General features: G+C 41.8%; 1 protein-coding gene across 4 annotated transcripts in view; it reads right to left on the minus strand.

The window, feature by feature from the left end:
- The window catches only part of LOC133419056 (KAT8 regulatory NSL complex subunit 1-like), a 47,883-nt gene that overhangs the window by 8,529 nt on the left and 16,944 nt on the right, over window positions 1-22,410 (minus strand). For all 4 annotated transcript variants that reach the window (XM_061708052.1, XM_061708054.1, XM_061708051.1 and 1 more), the window contains 5 exons: window positions 9,654-9,795; window positions 7,082-7,165; window positions 3,168-3,277; window positions 1,931-2,072; window positions 398-563 (listed from right to left, as the gene is read on the minus strand). In XM_061708052.1, the coding sequence (XP_061564036.1) occupies window positions 398-563; window positions 1,931-2,072; window positions 3,168-3,277; window positions 7,082-7,165; window positions 9,654-9,795 (644 nt within the window). The remainder of the gene's footprint in view (window positions 1-397; window positions 564-1,930; window positions 2,073-3,167; window positions 3,278-7,081; window positions 7,166-9,653; window positions 9,796-22,410) is intronic.

Below are 22,410 nucleotides of genomic sequence, written 5' to 3' on the forward strand. Positions count from 1 at the left end.
ATTTTCCTTCTCTATGGAAAATTTATGGCAATCAACTACACGAGAACACGTCAACGATTTCTACAAACTGCGCAAGCAGCTGCATGTTTATTTGTAATAAAACAAATCCTCAAAAATAGAAAACTACTATTTGCTTTAATGTTATCTTACACAAGAAGATACAGAGAGCACGCCAGTTTCAGTAAATGACAAAAACAAAAGAGCACTTAGAAAACACTTCAAATGAGCATGTCAGTGAAAAGATACAAAGAGATTTAAAAGACTAAAAATGTTCCAAGAATTTCCTGCCAAGCCGTTTCTCTACAGCCACTCCTTGTTTGTCTTCCCCTCTAGATGTAAAGTAGGAAATGCCTGCGTAAACTCAAGCGCTCTTTGGAGCGGGCAGCCCAGCACTGACCATCAGGGAATGAGAGGATGGGATGGACGCCAAGATCCAGCCTTGACAGGCGGTCCAGGGTGGGCAGTTCGTACTGTGGGTCGTCCCTGGGGGTGGGCCAGCCACCACACATCGCACAGCTGGGGTTCACCCTGCAGTTACACTGAACAAAGTTGCTTCTTGGGGTCTGTGGAGGGACAAACACGGGTTGCATATTATTTCAGGCCATAATGTTAACGTTCATAACACTTTGTGCTACATTGATGTATGAAAAGTGCTTTATAAAAAGAGCTTGATTGATTGATTGATTGATAACATCTCTAGAGATGTGACATATTGAAACATGCCAGAAAACATTTTACTCTTTGGAGCCACTGGTGCCATAGTAGCTGACTATTAGAGCTGCAACGATTCGTCGACGTTGTCGACAAAAATCGATCATCAAAATTGTTGACTATGAATTCCATTGTCGACAATTGTCGCCAGACGTGTTTTTCCAATGGAGTGAGGCGTCTCACTTCAATACAATCTCTGCAGAGAGTCGCACATGCACAATAGCGTCTCTGCCGAGCGGTAGCGGGTAAACAAAAATGACGGCGTCCTGTACAGCAGCTGCATGTAACAAAACTTCAAAAGTTTGGGAGCCTTTTAGCCTGGATACGGCGAATAAAAATATTACTTGCAAGGTTTGCAAAGCAGACCTTGCTTATCACGGGAGCACGTCGGTAATGCACGAGCATTTGAAGAGAAAGCACGGTGGACAGTTGAACGAAAAGGACTCGCCTTGGTAAGATATTAAGCGTATTTTGGCTTTAAAAGAGAGCTTTAACGTTATGCCTGACAAAAAGTATTTTAAATTGAATGCATGCAGTCCAAAGAAGTTGAATAAAATATCTATTTTTCATTGAAGTACCCATCTTTCTTTTGTTTATTATCATTTGCCACATAATTAAAGCAACCTCATACTAAATTTAAGAAAAAATTACTAATTATCCGATTAGTCGACTAATCGTTTCAATAGTCGGTGACTAGTCGACTATTAAAATAGTCTTTAGTTGCAGCCCTACTGACTATATTTAAACATTAAAAGAAGGAGCAAAACAGAACCTGACAAAGAATATTTTTGTACTAAAAACACAACATTTTTCAATTTTCAATGATCTCATGCATTATTTTAGTTTTGGTGGAAAAGTATTTACAATCAGCTCTTTTACTTCTCCAAATTCCAACAGTGAGTCATCATGATGATGGCTGTTCCTTGTTGGTGGAGTCCAAGTACGGTGGCCTACTGTTTCCATACATACGAGCCAGACATCTTGTTTACTTAGCTTATTACGTTACTAAACAAGGAACCAATCAAAGTGCAGTGTTAAACACCCACGACTAACAGTCCATTTACTGCTCCTGAAGGTGTAAATGCTTACAGAAATATCAAATATTGTTTTACAAAGACTCACCTTTGTAGACTTAGTAATCAAATGTGTTTAGTACTCACTAATTCACTTAAAAGCTGCAAAATAAATAGAGGGGGAGGGGCAGGACAACACGACTTACCTTGCCGTTGAGGTTGGGCACTGTGTTTGGCTGAATGAGCCGCCGCCGCCGACAGCTGACTAGCGGCCGTGTACGGGCGGCCACACATGTGCTGTCGTAGGCCATGGGCTGCTGGTGCTTGCTGTCTGCACCGTCCACCACCCTATCACATCAACAACCAGTTAGCCATATACATCGGAAATTATATTCCATAAAATGACAAGATACATTTTAGGACTTTAGCGAGCAAAATTATGAAGTGGTGAAAAAAAAAAAAAACCCAAAGTATTAGAGAAGATATTAGAAACGACCATAACTTTGTTCTGAATATAGGTGCGTTTCCACTAACAGGAGTTGCGGGTCGATTTTTTGGGGCGGAGCTGTTTGCGTGTGTCTACATTACCAGGAACGGCCCTGTAAAAAGTGGCCTTTTAGGAACCTTTATGGGGCAAAAAACGTCCCTGGCGTAGGAGAGGTACTCAGATTGGCCAACAGGAACCTCGTGGCTGCCTCGTCTCTGCTTTATGTGAACATTCATGTGAACACAATTCATTCACGCAGTTGGATAAGAGATATTTTCCTACAAGTATATTTGATGAAGTTGGAGGTTACAAGAAAAAAATAAAAATCGATGGGCCAACGGGGTCTTGTTGGCATAGTACGCCTACGTAAAAGGTCCAGGAGGTGCTTCTGTTAATCTCAATCGCTACGACCGTGCTGTACGTTTAAAAAAAAAAAATAAATAAATAAAATGGAAGTAGCATCCATTGTTTGTGTTTCTTATTTTCCTTATTCTGCTGCTGAATTCTTCTTTTTCGTCTTGTTTTATGCTGCTAGTGCTTTATAAGCAGTGCTGCTAGTTGAGAAAAAAAGTTTAGCTGTTTAAAAGAGTTGCATGCTGAACAGTTCTTGGGGATATTTTGACATTTAGAAAAGTAAAATCAAGACCAATCTTATTAATGATTACTCAGTTACATGTAATCCTTGAGTCAATAAATGAACCACATTGAACAATAAATAGAATTTGAGCAAGTCATGTAAATGGAATGTAGCTGATTTTAATGTGATCAGCACTTGTGTTCAATCAAGGTCCGACCTCAGTGAATATATAAATACGAGGACTAGTCATTACAGCTCTGACGTTCAGCATCTCATAATTACGAACCCTCTACATTCAAGAAACCCCATTATGTGTATCTCAGAAAAGCCAACTGCCCTTTCTGGGAACTTAACATGAGGCAATCATTGCCAGCCGTACCTGCTGAGGATGCCATTAACTGGTTGCCCATTTTGACCTTTCCAAGGGCCCTGCTCTGTGTTGGTGATGGGGGTGGTGCCTGTGTGCTCTAGCCGTTCTGAACCAACATCCTGCATCAACAGATAAGAAAACCAGTGAGACGACACCTTATGTTAACTGGCAAAGGCCAGTTTGCCCTCCAAGCACTAGACCAGACGCACTATTAAAGGAAATGACATAATATACAAACCAGAGAATCCGTGGTCAAGAGCAAGAAATTCAATACAGTTCAAATTTAAACATGTGTACAAACCATCTCTAATCATCCTGAGAAAAACCATTTGGATATGAATGCTAAAGGAGCTCCATTTTTTTATTCCAGGCTGAAAGATTGGGGGGGGGGGGATCTCAGATACTAGAGCTGGGTTAAAAAAAAATAAAAAATTGATTCATCGATTCAAATTTAATAAAGCCATAACCGATTTATAAGATTTTTTTAATGTTTACTTTTCTGGTTCCAACAGTGACCCTACTCTGGCGTGACTTACCGATGCTCGGCGAGATCTCAGCACGTCTGAGTTAAGGTGTTGAAAAGAATCATGGCGGGATTCGCCGCTATAAACACCACAGATTTAAACAACAACATAGGTGAACTGAACAAAACCAAAGCCATGAGCTAACTTCGCAACTGGAGGTAAAATATTGTGGAAATACCCACAATCTCAGAAACCATTTACCAAGGCATCACCCCGAGACACAGCCGAAAGTTTGCAACCAAAAACAAACCCAACTGGAAGAGGCATTTGTGTGTTAGATGCCTTCAAGTTCGTAGCGGGCCCAGAAAATAACTGAAGCGATCGCAGTTCATATGTAAAGACATAAGAAAGACATAAGTTGTTGAAAATGACAGGTTCCAAAGCCTCATTAACTTACTAAAACCTACATGCAAAAATGTAAGTGAGATGGTCGTAGCTAAGCGCCATGCAGAGGTGAATAACGAGGTGTCGTGAATAACGACAAGGGTTGCCCCAACCTGTGACAGCTGGACGTCAAGATCCACGGATTCATAACTCCCAATAACGTGTCACTATAGACGCTATACACTATAGACGCTATACACTATAGATCTACTGTCTGGTGCTTTACTGGAGTGGGAACTAACAGACAAGATTATTAAAAAAAAAAAACAAACAAGAATGATATAATGTGTCACTGGTCAACTGGTTATTTTCACAAATAAATGTTATTTATGCAACATATCACTGCTTCTGGACATTTTTCATTGTAAACTTGCATATTTTTAAAAACATATAAACAATTGAAAGGTTGCCTCAGCGTTTCATAAAAATGGGTATCTACAAATGTCTTTACGTTCAAGAAAAATGTGCGCTATGTAAGTATCTGTAAATGAATCCATATTGAACCGAAATTAATCAAAATCGAATCAAATGAGGCTCTTGTGAATCAATTCAGGAAATGAGTGTTGATATCCAGCCTTACACCTCAATTTGCACGAACAAACGGGCTGTAAGTCAGTGAAACCTCTCAGGGAACAAGGACATCTGAGATCCTTTTCCATGCATCGCCCAATCTGACATTTAGGGCTTATACAAACAGCTGGATAAAGACTCAGACAAACTGTTTGCATTCATTTAGATTACCATTATTCATAAGTTGCCATGTTAATTGAGCTTTAAGAGTGAATCCATCACTTCTAACCCTACCCGCGTAACACATCTATCAAAACATGATCAAGCATGGAAGGAAAAAATATTTAGGAAATGAATATTTAGGACTTTTTGAAGAATCTGTTCTCAACTATCATTTTAAAATAAACAATGAAAGAAAACTCTCCTAACCTGTTGTAAAAACTTTAATTACTTTCTGTCCCGAGAGGCATTCAGGCTGCTCCTCTTTTCTTCGAGCAGAAAGACAGACATTGTGTCTGTGCAGTAATTATCCTAACGGGCACATTCACTTTAAATGTAGCAGCTGACTACCTCAGGGTATCTACGGGTTAAATTTAAGACTTTTTAATACCATTTTCAAAAAAAATTCAAGACCAAATAGTAAGTCACAGACTTTGAACCCAATGTAACTGTAACAACGTGAATGCACAAACACTTGGTGTTCCCTTGGGTAGCAATGTGAGCTACCCCCACAAAAACATGCACAGAGTCCTGGGCTATACATGCCCCCTCTGGCCAACCAGGGCGCCAGATGGCGTGGGGAGGATCCGGCTGGAATAACGTGATCCTTCCACGCGCTACGTCCGGCCAGGGAAGCCCCACCCTGTCTGGTGAAAAGATGCGGCCTGCTCACTCCTCAGGTTAAGGAGGAGACCTGAGCTCAGTGCAGGGCCCTCCCGGGGTTGGTAGAGGATGGCAATGACCAGGACTGTAGCTTAGGTAGGAGCACTGGGTGATATAATGGGAAAAAAATCGGGGATAAAAAAAAGAAAATGTGCTGTCCAAAATGTCCAGGGAAACTCGACTCCTGTAAATGCGCGTTCCCCAAAGTTTGTGGGGGCGTGGCTTTGGACGGAGCACTGACGGGAGGGGGAGGAGGGGCGGGGCTTAGAGGAGGTGCACCTTTCAAATCTTGCTAGCTCTCCAACATTACTGACTATACCTTTAACGCAGAACCATAATCCAGCCTTTATGGTACCTGAAGCCCCCCCCCTCCCCCCCCCCACACCCACACACACACACTCCGTTAGCGGTGCAAAAGATGTTGATTTGATGCTGGCATTGGCGGGCTGTAGCAAAAGCTACGTGTTTTCCACTCTGCATACGAGACTCCAGCGCTTTGATCCCCAGTGTGGGGATATTTACAATCATTTACAGCAAACTACACAGTAGCCTCGCAGTCATCTTTGGGCACAGCTTTCAGCCACCACGAGAAACTGGAGTTTGAGACATTTGTTGCTAAATTTACATTTACTCATATTTGCTTGCCTTGTCTCGAGACTACGCCCACTAAGAAATCCAGCGCTGGTGTCAAGGTTGCCAGATCTGGCTGACAGGTTCCAGCCCAAACGCGATGTAAAACCTGCCTAAATAATGAAAAACCAGCCCAGATCATACATTCTCTATGTTAAAACCGTATTATTAAATGCATAAGCATAACCAAATGAATCTTCACAACACCACTAAATAGTAAAAGAAACTTCAGGCTCCAAACAAAGACTACAATTAAATTGAGTAGATTAAAGCAAATCAAATATCAGTGAGTTTATTGTGTAGGTTTCTGCTTTTGTTTGCCATAATGGCAACCTCTTTGTTAATTTCTCCTTAATATTTTGTAAAAACCAGGAAAAGCAGCCCAAATTTTAACAATCCGCTTAGTCCTATATTTTTCAGCCCAAAGTCAAATGAAGCCCAATTGGACGGAAACCTGCTCAATCTGGCAACACTGACAGAGTAAGTAAGCCGTGTCTAACAACTGGTAAACCGATTGAGAACCTCCGCATGAGATTTTCCTCAAAACGATTAAATAAACTTTCTTACACAAAGTGTAAGAAAACCTTTTAATGACTGGATAAATTCCCTCTAAAATTAAGATTCAAAAATTAAGACCCTTGGATGGAGATTTAAAACAAATTAAAGACATTTAAAGGCCTTATTTTAGGAAAATGGAATTTAAGACTTTTTTGTACCTGGTCAAAGTGTGGGTAAAAGATAAAAACAAGGAGCTTCCCAAGAGCTGACACGGATTGAATATGACATGACAGGGAAATTAAGGCATTCTATTGCTCTATTGGAGTCCAAATTAAAAAGTTAAAATATCAGTGGTATTTTTTCTGTGGGAAACAATATAATTCAAAACCAACAAAAAAAATGCAAGATCTTGATAAGACTAGTATCATGTTCACGAAGCCAAAGACACAAAACAGACTGTGGAAAGTTTTGAGAAAAGCAAACCACCTTGCTTACCTGTGTATTTACAGGTTCCGTCTTCACCTCTGTCCCACCTGCGAGCACAGTGCCAGGGGCAACACCTCCCAACTCCACCGAGCCCTTAATGTGGAGATGTGTGTTAGATTTCTACCCCAAAATAAGTAAGACAAATAAGTACCAATTAAATTACACTACACAGAGGTCCTGGTTAGGGCTGGGGATTGATTCAAATGTAGATTCCGAATAAATTATCACGATTTGATTAGATTCCGATATTGATTTGGGTTAGTGTTATCAAAACAGTTTTTTGAGCTGTTGCATGAATTATATGACTGTGTAGTTATGCAACATATTAATACTAGTATTATATTGAAATTCAACAGCAAGTTTTGGCAGCTAATGATGCTGTAAGGACATATCACCTCACAGTATGCTGATATAACTGCTTTAGAAACATCGTGTGGGATCCACATCCAGGGCAGCAAACAGAGGCCCTATGAAATCAGTTTTATTTTTTCCCCACATTCCCTTTTCATTTTTTCCATTTCTTTGTTTTTCAGTTTTTAATTTTTGAGAATTTGGTTTTTAGCATTTTATGCTAATTTAACCCCAAGACAGTATATAAAGTAATGAAATATAGACAATTCATGCAATTATAACTGAAAACTTCTGGTCTCTGGCTTGTTTTCATACTTTTAAACATATTTAAAGGCAAAAACATGGCACTAGTTATTCTCGTGTCCAACAAAACATTCCTTTTTTGGGCATAAACAAAAAAAATCCCGAAGTTATTTGTATGAAATAAATATCTAACAAATAAATAACTCAAATAGGCCTTTCAATATCCATTTAAAGTGGAGAAAAAGAGAGAAATTGCAACAGCTCATGCAGTAAACATCATTTTAGCTTGTCTAATTTATTCTGTTACCAGACACACAGCTTGCCATGAACCACCAGGCATTTTTCAGGTATGTAATGACAAACTGTGTCCGATAACAGAAGAAACCAAACAAGCTATAGTAAATATAGATACTATGAACTCCATTGAACTAATTTAACATTTGGAAATTTAAGCTGAATTATCCAAAGCACTGAACACTGGTTGTGCACGGTTTGGGCGTGTGTAAGAGTGTGTCCGTGTGTAACGTGTCTGGCGATTAAATGTTCTGCAAGTTTTGCCAGCACACAGTTGACTGGACATGGAAGGATACGAGCGAGGATCACTTGCAGAGTGAAAAGCATAAATGTTACAACACAAAGAGGCTGACGATCATGAATTTTAACGGCAACGTTTGTAATAGGGGGAATGTAATTTTGTATTACAGTATGATGTACTATCCTCACGTGGTGCGCGAGCGAGGTCCGTTTCTTAACGCAACTAGTTGTCTGTGCGAGCGGACGCAGGCTCAAACAGCAAGTATTTTCCAGCCCTAACAGTCTGGAGCTGCTCTGCCCCGTACCTGGGAGCAACAGTCCTGGGAAGCTGCTCTGTACCTGGGAGTAACAGTCCTGGGAAGCTGCTCTGTACCTGGGAGTAACAGTCCTGGGAAGCTGCTCTGTACCTGGGAGTAACAGTCCTGGGGAAGCTGCTCTGTACCTGGGAGTAACAGTCCTGGGAAGCTGCTCTGTACCTGGGAGTAACAGTACTGTGAAGCTGCTATGTACCTGGGAGTAACAGTCCTGGGAAGCTGCTCTGTACCTGGGAGTAACAGTCCTGGGGAAGCTGCTCTGTACCTGGGAGTAACAGTCCTGGGGAAGCTGCTCTGTACCTGGGAGTAACAGTCCTGGGAAGCTGCTCTGTACCTGGGAGTAACAGTCCTGTGAAGCTGCTCTGTACCTGGGAGTATCAGTCCTGGGAAGCTGCTCTGCCCTGTACCTGGGAGTAACAGTCCTGGGAAGCTGCTCTGTACCTGGGAGTAACAGTACTGTGAAGCTGCTCTGTACCTGGGAGTAACAGTCCTGGGAAGCTGCTCTGCCCTGTACCTGGGAGTAACAGTCCTGGGAAGCTGCTCTGTACCTGGGAGTAACAGTCCTGTGAAGCTGCCCTGTACCTGGGAGTAACAGTCCTGGGAAGCTGCTCTGTACCTGAGAGTAACAGTCCTGGGAAGCTGTACGGAGTAGGCCGGTCGTTCTGTAGCTTCTGCGCTGGTTTCTCAACATGTTTGTTTTGTTCATGAGGGCAGCGGGGGCGGGAGGGGGCAGAGAAGTGTGCAGTGTCCCCTGCTTTTAGTGACCCCTCTTTGAGCATTTACTTGAAAGAAAAGTTAATTTAGTCCAATTAAAAAAAAAACCTTTAACGCAAACTTTTAAGCCTTTCAGGAGTTTTAAAAAAATAATTAAAAATTTTTTAAATAAATTTACATTTTTTTTTCGATCTTTAGACATAAGAATCGATTTTTAGGAATTAATATGAGAACCCATTTAGAATCGGAAAATCTTTTTTTTTTTTTCAACACAGGCTTAGTCCTGGTCACATAGGCTGGAGCTTGATTATCACGCTGGTTTAAATACAAGACTTGTCCCAGTTAAAACTGCTAAGCTATGGGTAGAAGAGCTGGAACGTTTCTCAATCCAAGGGAGACCTATGTACTAAAGAGGAGTGACTAACCTTACTGGCGCGAATCTGCCTGTAGATGTCCGTCTGCTGCCGAATGCGGTACTCCAGGTCCGAGATGTGGGCCTGGAGCCAGTTCCAGTGGCTGATGATAGCAGCTCTCTCCACAGTGTAGCGGCTCTCTGCTCGCTTCCATCTGTGGAAAAAGAGGCAGTTGAGTGCATAGTGCATGTCTAAAAGTGATTTCATGAAATAGCTGGACAAATATAGAAAAAATAATCCAATCCACTATTATAAAATATGATCATTTGTTTTCTTTAAACCAAGTTGTTTACTCAGAAACTTAGATGGTTCCAACTAATAGAGGCATATATGACCCTAGCATCTCATCTGACTGCAGATGACAAAAACCTAATACACACTTTGATCATTAAAGCATTTTCCCCTGTCAAACTGCAGAGGTCAGTGAATCAGCACTACAGAAAGCTCCTTGCAATGTCACCTGCAGGCAGCCTGGAAAAGCATTATAGTCAAAATCAAAACACAAGACACTGTCATTACAGGAGAAATTAAAAAAAATAGAAGAAAAAAAAGGGGGGCATTTCCACTGCCCTGATAAGTTGCATAGCAAAGACAACAGACCAACTAAGACAGGGTACTCCATTTTACCAGTATGACACACAGAATGGGCATTTCAAAGCCAGACATGAGAGGAAAATGTCTGCTCTTGTGCTTAGAGGCAGCAGCCGCAGAGGGCACTGTTTCATCAAAACACGAGGTGCACTGACTGTGGCTGAACAATGGAAATGACTCGGATGTTACACAAAGATAGAGCTTGCACTTCAGTTCCTTCTTTTCTCCCCAACTAACCTGTTTTCAATTTTCTGAGCTCCATCCAGATTAAAGAAGTCGAGAAAGTCAGGGTGCTGAGAGAGGGGGAGGCGAAGGAAGGAGGAAATAAAACTGGGACAACAGGCCTGAGAAGCACTGGCATTCTGGCGAGGAACAGATGAGCTTTAAAAGCAATCTACAGACTAAAGTACAGTATGGGGGTTGGGCTGGGGATGGGTCAGGGAACAGCGCAGCAGACACTGGGATAACCAATAATCCAACCAGGAATCCTGCTTTACTGTGTAGTCATACTATATTTAAGTAAAACATTCTCTCTTCACCAAGTGAAGAGAGAATGTTTTACTTAAATATAGTCAGCCAAGTATTGGAATAATCAAAGATCACTTGATTCCTTCCTTTATTCAATGGGCACCTCTGCGGCTGTTTTTGCATTCCAATACAGAACCAAGGACAGTGTGGTAAATACAGCTGCAGCATTTCCCGCTAGTGTCATTTCCTTTTGTTCTGCTACAGACTCAATCTTGCTCTGCACAGATAAACAATCATGTACTGCTATCGCACACTGTGAGGTACATTTTTTAAACAAACACTGCAACACTCCTGAGCTTGCCTATGGTGGTGTATCAGATTGATGCTCTGGTTGGGGCAATTAATTTGCATCCATGAGTCCCTGTGGAGGCTCCTCTCAAAACAAAACTGGTGGCAGAAACTGTTGCGTCAACCACTCTAAATTGCTCTAAGCCTGGGATTGAGCCAACAAAAAAAGATCAACCAGGTGCAATGTCCAAGATGTTGAACTGGAAAAGTAGAGAATTAAAATTCCTTAAACAGGAATATTAAAAACAAAACAAAAAAAATCCACCAACTTGATTACAAAAGAAACCTTGGTTGTCCCAACGTCACAGAAAATGACAGATATTATGAAGTACGGTAAAAGAAGACTGTTGTGCTTTGGATCCAAACCATTCCTTATCACTGAACTAACCTCATTACTCCAGTTAACGTTTAATTACTGTTACAAATAGAAAACTAACAAATCCTCTCAGTTAAATGAGAAAAAGAAAATACAATTTTTAGACACTAAGTCATGGAGGAAGAGCCAGCATTTGAGTTTAGTAAACTGCAAACACGTGGAGACAATTAGAAGTCCAGTGAGCCCAAACACCAAAGATGCAGGAGAATGAGGAAGAGGAGGGGAACTGGCTAGCAGCATTGAGAAAACTTTCACCTTACTAAGAAACATGTAGACACATGTGAAACTTGGTAGGACATACTTTCCTCTCCCAATTTCCACACACAAAGCTCCAGCTCCAGCCGTTGTTTTCTGGCAGTCAGCACATTCTCCACTGTAGTGCTTCTCTGGATGGATCACACGTGTGGTATGTTGCCGAGCACCCCTATACGATACTAAAAAGTGTGACCCAGCTATGTTTAACATCAACAGGATGAGTTACACTCAATAGTCCATTCCATAAGTAATCGGTGCAGGGGATGATTCTTCATCCTAAAAATCTATTTTCTTAAGGACACTGACATTACTTTGACCTCCTCTGTCATCCATGCTGCCACACTCCATCTCTCTGTTGCCTCATGTTAACTGAAGTTTGCACAGATAGTGTCCTACATCAAGTTCAGTGCTTTCTTTAATACAAAAAAAGGTAATTCATGCTGAATTGATAAGGATAATGCATGTAATTTGAATGCCTGCTAGGCGCTTTTAGCAACTGTTCACACTGCTGTTTAGTATTACTATCTCAAATGGGACTTGTGATGGGACTCGTGACAATGTGAACCCCATCACAAGCCTGAACTAGAGCTTTACAATTTTGGAAAATAATCTATTGTGTTTTTTCCCCCCAATATTGCGATTTCAATTTAATGCGCAATTTTCCCCCCTTTTCAATAAAACCTAATGGATGATTTTAATACTAATCCAATATTACTTACATTCAGTATAACATTTTCTCCTTAAGGCTAGGCATCTTTGTTTCAAGTATTGCATATTTTAATTTAGCCAGAAAATAAAACATACAGACTAACAATAACTAAAGCTTTAGCCAGATTACTTCAACACCACCACCAAACAGCTCTACTACCTCAAAGACAAAGTTTACCGTATTTTCGCGACCATAAGGCGCACATTTTTTTTTTTTTTTTTTTTTTAAATGTCCCGGGCGCCTTTTGAAACGGTGCGCCGTGTCTATTACCTGAATTACGGTAATGTAAGGCCGGCCACCATGAGAACGGTAAAGGGAGAAGGGGGCGGGTGAAGCCCCCGTGAGTTGCGACGTGAATGAGACTCCACTGAGCTGTTTAATGCGAAACAGATGATGAAAACTTTTAAGGATTTGCTTGATGTGTAAAGTGAAATAAAATACAATCAAACTAAGTTTTGCTCCGCTCTATTTAAATAAGCACACTTGTGTGTGTGTGTTCTGCAGCACGCGTGTGTTTTGCATGTCGGAACCGAGGAAGCACCTGCCGTGGGTTTGCGGGTCCGATCGCCGCATCCCCGCTGCAGATCCGGCTGAAATGCCGGTGCCCTTCCCCCGGGAACCCCTTCTACCAGTCCATGTGGGCTGCTCCGGTCCCGGTCGGTCGGAACCGGTCACTTTCCCCGGTTAAAGCCGCGGTGATGGGCGCTGCTGCAGCCCGACTTCCTGGTTCCCAAAGCGGTCCGATCGACCTGGTTCCAGCCCGCTTTGCGAGCAGAGATTTCTGGGGTCTGTCTCAGGTCAGATCAGCTTCACCCTCCGAAATTTGCAGCCAAATCTGTCGGTTACAAACCCGGTACCGGGTCCCGACATGCGCGTGTGTGTTCGCGGCGCGACACACACTTACTGGTTTATGTGGCGCTTGCCTGGCGCAGCTGATGGACAGAAACTGTATGGTGATTTTTAAAAGAAAAACTTTGCATAAGACGTTTCCAGCCGGAGTCATTATAAGGGTGAATGAAAAGGGGTGGCTGGATGAAGGGATGATGATGATCAAGTGGCTGAGACAGGTCTGGAAATTCGGACTGGCGCAGCTGAATTAACGGAGCTCCTGTCGCATACAACCCGGTACCGGCTCCCCTGTGAGCGGGTCCAGCGCGGCGGTCCCGGGACGCGGGACCCGGGACCGCCGCAGGACCAGCGCGGGGGGGCGGACCGGGACCCGGGACCCGGGACCCGGTCCAGCGCGGGGGAGCAGACGGGGAGCGGACCCGGTCCAGCGCGAGGGAGCAGACGGGGAGCGGACCCGGTCCAGCGCGGGGGAGCAGACGGGGAGCGGACCCGGTCCAGCGCGAGGGAGCAGACGGGGAGCGGGACCCGGGACCGCCGCGGTCGGGATTTTTAAAAGAAAAGCGTTCCCTAAAGAGACTTTTCCAGCCAGAGTGAAATGAAAAGGGCTGGATGGATGAGGAGATGATCAGTGGCTGAGACAGGTTTATGTGCAGCAACCCGGTGGTTTTTTAAAATTCTTTAATGCAGAAACAGAATATGAACCTTTGAAGGGTTTGATTGATGTGAAAAGTGAAATAAAATATCAAACTAAGTTTTGCTTCCGCTGTATTTATAGCGCGTGTGTGTTCTGCAGCGCGCGTGTGTGCAGCTCCGTCTCCGTAGACGGCGCCTTTTGGGTCGGTGCGCCGTATGTATGTTTTAAAACCAAAAATGACACACAAAACTGAGGGTGCGCCTTTCCACACAGTGCGCCATATGGTCGCGAAAATACGGTAAATGTGAAATTACCAACAAAAAAATAAAGTCAATATAAATTTGAAAGAAGTTGTTTTTTTTTTTTTATTTTATAAATCAAATTTGACAAAATATTTAATATTGGGACCAATGAAAACACAGTGAACTAATTCAGATTTTCACAAGTAGAATAATAAACAAAATTAAATGTGTCCCAGAGTTAATTTAATCTTAGTTTGAACAGTTTAAGTATTGCGGCTTCTGAACTGGTTCTGGTCTAAGGTCTCGTTCCTCTAAAATGCACTGGAACAGTTCTTTGGTCTTGCTGTGATCCAGAAACTAACTTCAGTGTTGGCAGAGATTTCAAAGTGGGACAGTTGAACTCACCAAAAGGCTCACAGAAAGTTAAATTAAATTACCAATATCTTAATATCAATCATCTGTGAACTGAGATTGACGAATGACTTCTCTGACTCACACAAAGGGAGGAAAAAAAAGAAAAAAGAAAAAGGTAAATCAGCATTGCGCTGTAGAATATTAATAGTCCTATTAATAGTGTAATATCTAATATCCTACCGCGAGAAAAGAACCATCAAGGAGTTTCCTTGGCATAATGATTGAAAATATTGTTTTAATTATTCAAAACCGTTTCATTTCATCGTTTGTTGTTTAGACGAGTGTCTGATAATGCAGCAGGTGCTTATGTACCAGGGCTCAGCCACAGACAAATGCAACCCCTGTATTTTTTATCAATGCCGTAAAGCCAGGCTTGGTCACCGCGCTGGCACCATACTATTGACAGAGTGATTTTTTCCCATGCCGGTTTAAACTGCACTCAAATGGAGCAACCTTTTGGGCGTTGATCCCCGTCTCTGGCATGTCTGGTGCACTAGCGCTCAACATTTTAGCCATACAAATATCATACGCGGGTCTATTGTTTGCTTGTTTTTTCTTCCAACATGCTGGAAAAATTTGTAGTTAAACTGTGAATAAGCCACGTTAACACGGCTTGCTCTGAAGACCTGATGCTGCAACTTAAGACTGTTTGGTCTAGCTCATAGGCTGTAGAAAACAGTCCAGCCAGAGGCCATTGCGCAACAGATTAAAGTGTAGCATGAAAAGTTCATGCAGTCAAGTTCTCCGCTCACTCTTGCGTCACGCGACAACCTTATAAACCGCTCACATTGCGATTACAAAAGCATGTTTGATGATATTGCGATATCGCACATGCTGTTAATTCAGCCCCAGACTGAACCAATGCTATCAACGTCAGATTTTACAATATTCAAATCAGCATCCCTCCATCCCCCACCTGATGCCGTTTTAAAACAACCAATAAGCTATGACTACGTTTACATGGAGAACAATAACCTAATTATTAACCATCTAAATAAGACAATATTTCAGTTCAGGTTTAACACATGACTAAGAATATTTCTTTCATGTTCTGGGTTTGGTGTAGCACAGAACCATAATTCAGGCTTAAGATGTAGAGGTGTAAAGGATGTCTCATTACTGAAGCTATGCCCTCCAGACATTTCACAACTGCTGTATAAAGGCTACCAGGTAACACAAAATGCTGTGAAAACATCAACAGGATACTTTAAAGTATTTACTTATCTTAAAAGTGCAACTATGATTAACATACTTTCACAATATAATGACATTGAATGCCATTAGTGCTTATAAACCAAATCTAGAGTAAAAAAAACAAACTATTATCCACACTGCCAATACAGTATAGCACAAATGCTGGCACATTATTAAAAATAGACATGAGAAGAATCTCTCTGAATGGAACCCGTTTGTAAGGAAGGGGCTGGATGTAAATGACTTAAAATTACAATTTGGCTATTGCACTGAATTTGGACATTGTTTAAAAGGAACCCTGGCTATTAAGACATGTAGGTCTTAAAAGATAAATGTTGGTATCAATTATAACAATGTGATATAAAAAACCTTTTTGATGTCTTTGTTTTTATAAAATTTGAAAATATAAATTTAACTCGTAGGTCGCCATTGTTGTTTACATTCTGGGTAGTGACATCAGACGGTGGCTCCTGCTAACCCCCTACACTGTTTGAAAACACAGCTAAACAGGTGACGGCGCACCAGAAACACAGATCAAAACACAGCTAAACATTAAGGTGACGGCGCACCTACAAAAAAGTAAAAAAAAAAAGAAAAAAAAAAAAGAAAAAAAAAAAAAAAAAAAAAAGTGCTGCACCATAGAGCATGAACTATAAAAACACCATAAAACTCAGATAGACTAACAGACCACACGTTTCAACTAGCAGATAACCGATGCTACAATAAAAACCCCAGTCAGATCTGGCGTCATTAAATTAAATAAAGATGTTCGTGCCTATTTGACGCGAAGTCTGCGCCTCCCGTTTCGTCAAAGTCCCGGGCCAGCCAGGGCTACGGCGTAGCCGTGGCTGGCTAGAGCCTGCAGCGCACCGCCACCCGCTCTCGCCGCCGCCGGGATGGAGACGCCACTGGGCAGGAGGCACGTTTGGGTGGGCATAGCCCACCCCTGCCCCCCCCTAAAACCGGACTCGGTGCTGGGTGATGACAGACCAGAGGCTGAGGGGACTGGCCCGGGACTTTGACAAAACGGGAGGCGCAGACTTCGCGTCAAATAGGCAAGAACATCTTTATTTAATTTAATGACGCCAGATCTGGCTGGGGTTTTTATTGTAGCATCGGCTATCTGCTAGTTGAAACGTGTGGTCTGTTAGTCTATCTGAGTTTTATGGTGTTTTTATAGTTCATGCTTTATGGTGCGGCACTTTTCTTTTTTTTTTTTTGTAGGTGCGCCGTCACCTTAATGTTTAGCTGTGTTTTGATCCGTGTTTCTGGTGCGCCGTCACCTGTTTAGCTGTGTTTTAATCTGTTTCTGGGTGTCAAAACAGTGGACGGGGGCTAGCAGGAGCCACCGTCTGACGTCACTACCCAGAATGTAAACAACAATGGCGACCTACGAGTTAAATTTATATTTTCAAATTTTATAAAAACGAAGACATCAAAAAGGTTTTTTATATCACATTGTTATAATTGATACCAACATTTATCTTTTAAGACCTACATGTCTTAATAGCCAGGGTTCCTTTTAAGAGTAAGAAGAAGTAAGAAGTCCCTGCACCATTAAAACTGGGCAAATAAATCCTTTAGACTTATCAGATATGACTGGTGACCAGCATTTCAGTAAGTTAACTAATTCTGTGCTGATAACATCTAAATATAAGGTTGATGCACACCGACTGCAGGAATTAGGAAGACAACATTACAGCTAAATATGTATGTCAAAAAGCCTTTGGCATGCAAGTTCTTCGGTACAAGTAGAAGCACAAAGGTCGCCAAAGGTTCAAAGAGATTACTATGGATCATCAAAAAAGTCATACAAGATAGCCAGCACACCATTTCTCTCATCAGTATGAAGTACAACACACCTGCTTCAACACACACAGATTCCTTCCACAACAGCTCAAAAATGCAAAACACAAGCTCTCTCCATCTACATTAAAAGGTTGACAAGTTACAAGACAGGTTTATTTAAAAACAAGCCGTCCTGTGAGGTTGTTGCAAGCAACAAAAATGACAATATAATTTTCCTTTTCACTATGGATGCTTTTGATATCAAGGGGTTCTCCCCCCCTAGCTCCTGTCTCAAGTCCAGTCCTCTTTCCCGTCATAACGGCACAATTGTCCAGTAGAAAACTTGTGACTTGTTTCCACTCAAGCTCATAAGACTGCAGGACATCTTTTAGTTCCAGCATAAGTGCTGAAGCATTGGCAAGATTAACGTTTCTGCTTGCCAGATGTTGAGTTGTTGGTGGGTTCATCAATGTTTAATGAAAACACTCTTTTTGAGCTTCTCCGATAGCCGTTTTTTTAAAACTCTGCTGCTGTGCCATGTGTATTCATATAACTGGCATGCTGATTAGAAATGGTCAGGTTCGTCAAATCTTTTTTATCAACAGCTAACTTTTAACATAGGTTTACAAGCGGTTGAGCAATAGTGAAGGATACATCATGTTCAGCAATGAACGAGCACACACGGATGTTCGCATTACAAACCCGCTGGGCCATTGATGCCGGTACGTCAGCTGTTGCTCCCGGTAAGCGAGTCGTGTGCTGAAGAGCGCGGACAGCAGCTCTATGAGCGGCATCTCCTTCGTGGCGAGGTACAACTTTTGTCCCGCTACTGGCGTACAGTAGCGTTTTAGAGCAGAGCGTGCAAAAGCACCTGGCTCTCTTCAGGCACCATCTACTGAAACACCTGCCGTCTCCGCCCATCCATCCCCAGCACCATCTAATTTTCAGTCCTTTATCGACCAAAGCATCCTGTCCAGACTTCATGAATTTTTTCTCCATCTTGAAGTCGGTGATACGCAAGTGTTCATATTGCGGCCGGCTGAAACACACCGCTCTGTGCCCTGCTGCCGTCAAAGACCCGCCCCCCCCCTCTACTTCTGATTGGCTAGTGTTAGTTCGGTTGAGCGCGAGAGCTGCTTTCCTCTCATTCCATTGCTAGAAAAACTCAGTTGACTCAAACTGAAAATATCCCGTAGCCTATCAACACATATTTAAATGTAAACCGTTAAAGTTACTTATCTTTTATTTATTTTTTTTTTTTTTCAAAGCAGTCAAACTCCGCACACCGAGAAAAACAAACAAAAAAAACCCTCCATACGCGGGAAATCCGGCACGGTGCCGGAATACTTGAAGCCCTGTAAAGGAGTTACAAAACATGGACAAATTTAAAATTAGCTTGTGAAATTGCTAATTCGTGAAAACATTTGCTTGTTTTTTGTTTATGCAACAAACTTTCAATATATATTAATTCAGCATTAGAAACAGAATTTCTATGTTGCATAGAACGCTCCTGGTGTATGCTGCAAGACTACAACATCGACCAGGACAAGGTCTGTCCCGGAAACTCATTTGAAGAGAAAAAAAAAAAAAAACAACCCCCCCATAGATATCACACACACACACACGCACAGATATAGCCTGTATGTATGTGTATGTGTATATATATATATATATATATATATATATATATACACACACATACACATATACACACACACACACACACACACACACACACACACACACACACACACACATATATAATCCAAAGTCTGGAAAAGACATGGAGAACGCTATGCAGACTGCTGCATTGATAGAGTAACATCTTTTAGTAGAGGGAGATGCCCCCCGCACCTCCCTCTATGGAAAAACACGGCTCGTCATCATTAGAGGCCATCTCAATGCAGAGAGATATGGGGATGAGCCACAATCTCCACAGTCTGGGACTCACTCTATCCTCCAAGATGACAGCAGTTACCCCCACAGAGGGGGTTTATCAGAGACTATCTGCAGAATCTGGGAGTGCAGAGGATGGAATGGCCTGCCGGCAGTCCTGACCTCGACCCCATTGAAGACTTGTGGGATCAGCTTGGGTGTGTTGTTTGTGCCAGAATGACCAACACAACCACGTTGGTTGACTTGGGACAAATGCTGGTTGAAGAATGGGATGTGATCCCACAGCAGTGTGACCAGCATGAGGAGGTGGTGCCAGGTCCTTGTGGCTGTGTATGGTTCATCCACCGCCTTTTACACCCTAATTTTTCATGGTTACATCGATGTACCTTCTTCATTTAATCATATATTCAGATGCTTGTTTTGATGCTTTGGTTTAATGGCACAGCTGTTTGCTTAAATATAGTGGTTGTTGAATGTTAGACAGTAATTTAATCAGAAAGGTTCATAATGCCAACGTAATAACCATTATCTATCCCATGTGGTTGAGCCATAAATTCTATCTATACAGGATCAACAAGCCACACCACCTTTTCTGCCATTGAAAGAGTTGTATATTCACACACTTGTCACCGGTTATGTTGCTGTCCTAGTTCATTCCGACAACAAAGGCACTGGTTGATTGAAATTAGCTTCTGAAGACACCTTACAAGTGTCTGTTTTATTATGATATACATAATATACAAAGTCTCGAAAAAGGGGGAAGAGTCATGCACCAAAAGTTGTAAGTTTCCAACAACCTTTTACTCAGCTGCTTAAAAAAAAGGAAGGTAAAAAAAACAAAAACACCGGTCTCTAAATCTAGTGTAGTTGATTTAGCAATATGAGCATGCATACTGCGCAGGATGATGTACTGATCCCGTTTGTGTGTGCACCAAGACAATAGAGGTTCAATCTGACACATGCCTGAACAGGCCAAAGATAGAAGGGTCTGGATCCAAGTACCGCATATTGTTCAACAGTAATACATTTAACCATTTTGAAAACTTTCTGAAAGATAATATCAGAGTGGGTGGCTAACTTTATTTTGACATCTGTTAACCCAAGTTGCTCTAAACTCATCTTCCCATAATCAGAGAAATTGAGTTGCATATAGTAAATTCTCTCTTCAGTTTCCATCTTGAAATAGACATGCGCACACACACGCACACAGACACACAAAAACAAGGGCTGATATAAAAAGTAATATTTTGTTAAGGATAGAAAACAAGATGTTACTTTTCCCTCCAAGTGGAACATCTCAACATTTAACGTATATAAAAAGTGGAGTCACATCTATGAAGCCAAAATTGTGTGAGGGAAGACAAAAGTTTACTATTAACACAAAGCAAAAGATCCTGATAATTCCACATCAAATACAACATGCTATTGCTGATAACAGAATTTCTGCTCTTTAATAATCAGTCATTTCAAATCATGTACTCTACGTACAAAGATCTTTTGGTAGAGGAATGTGGTCATTAATAGAAAAATACAGCAAACAAAGACGTGCAGACTACTTTCCCATGTGAAACTACAAACCCTGTCACCATATATTCTTTGTAAGAAGAACAAGGAAACTCAAAGCACCAACTATCATCTTAATATTATTTCTCTCCAGAGGCAATGATTTTCAAACAATGAAATGAAAAACCTGACATTGAAGATTTAGGGAATGAACTCATCTTGTTTTTCAGGTTTATTCTAATATGTCTTACTGAAGAATTCCCATGAACAGCTTGTTTAACTCATCACTAACAGGAAGAAACTTCTCAGGAGCAGTGAATGAGCCAGGCTGACAGGACAGGGTGTGGGGCAGGAAAAACTACAGAGGGCAAATTCAGTCAGAGAGCTGCAACAGTCATTACATAAAAGAGGGGCGTTATGTAACTCCTGTGGGTTCGTGTGGGGGAACTTGCGCCAAGCTAAACACATCCAGATGTGTCAAGCAGGACATAAACCTATACAAGCACTCATGTACATACATACATACATACATACATACGTACACCACAGTAATAAAAAGAAGGAAAAAGACAGCTAAGCCACTCAGACTGCCAAGTAATGTTGAGCTATAAGCATGAAAGGCAGTAGTCTCAGCTTCAATTACCCTAATTCACGTGCAGCAGGCAAACAGGCATTTTAACTGGCCGACTGGGCGGAGATCAGAGGAGGAAAATGTTCTCTGGATTATGTGCTCATAGTTGTAACATGTTAGAGATAAAAAGCCTACAAACCTGGGGACCTTTTGGTGCTAGTCAGATAAGAAAATCCGACATTTGTATTGCTCCTTCTGTGAGCCATTATGTAAGATCTGAGATTTCCTGATGTGCATTATTGTTGCTTCAAACGAGAGCATGTGCCCACTCGTTTCTGAACACAGAACACTTTCATCTATGTAATATGCTTAATCTAATACATCCAAGTATTTCTGCAGTTTCTGTCATTAAAAAAAAAAAAAGAAGAAAAAAGTATTTATATTTTTTATTTAAGGGGGGAGGTTAGCATTCACATTAATTTTTGTTGCTTGCAGTGCCCACACCCCAGTTGAGGCCTTTATGGAAACAGCATTCACAGGGCTCCAGACTGCGACCAAATGCTCGCATTTTGCGACCAAAATTTGAGTATGTGCGACTGAATTTCATGTCCACTCGCACACGTGCGACCAGTAAATTTGCCAGTGTTTTTTTTTTTTTTTTTTTTTCTTTTACACGTTAAACGTGGAAGGGGTGCGTCAATGAACCCGCATATTGCAGGCCAATGAGTGTGAAAGGGAATGAGTTGGGGGATCTATTTATTTTTTTCGTTTAATTTCACCAGCTCAAAGCAGGTATTACGCCCGGACCACATTTAATGCGACACAACACGCTGCCGCCGCGGCGCGCACATAAGAAAGAGGTGGCGGGTATGTTTGGTTTTAGTAACATCTTGCTCAGGCAATGAGTCTGCAATGGCCCAGACGGGAGACA

Source organism: Cololabis saira, chromosome 19 (genome assembly GCF_033807715.1).
Source record: "Cololabis saira isolate AMF1-May2022 chromosome 19, fColSai1.1, whole genome shotgun sequence".
In the NCBI taxonomy this organism is placed as follows: domain Eukaryota; kingdom Metazoa; phylum Chordata; class Actinopteri; order Beloniformes; family Belonidae; genus Cololabis; species Cololabis saira.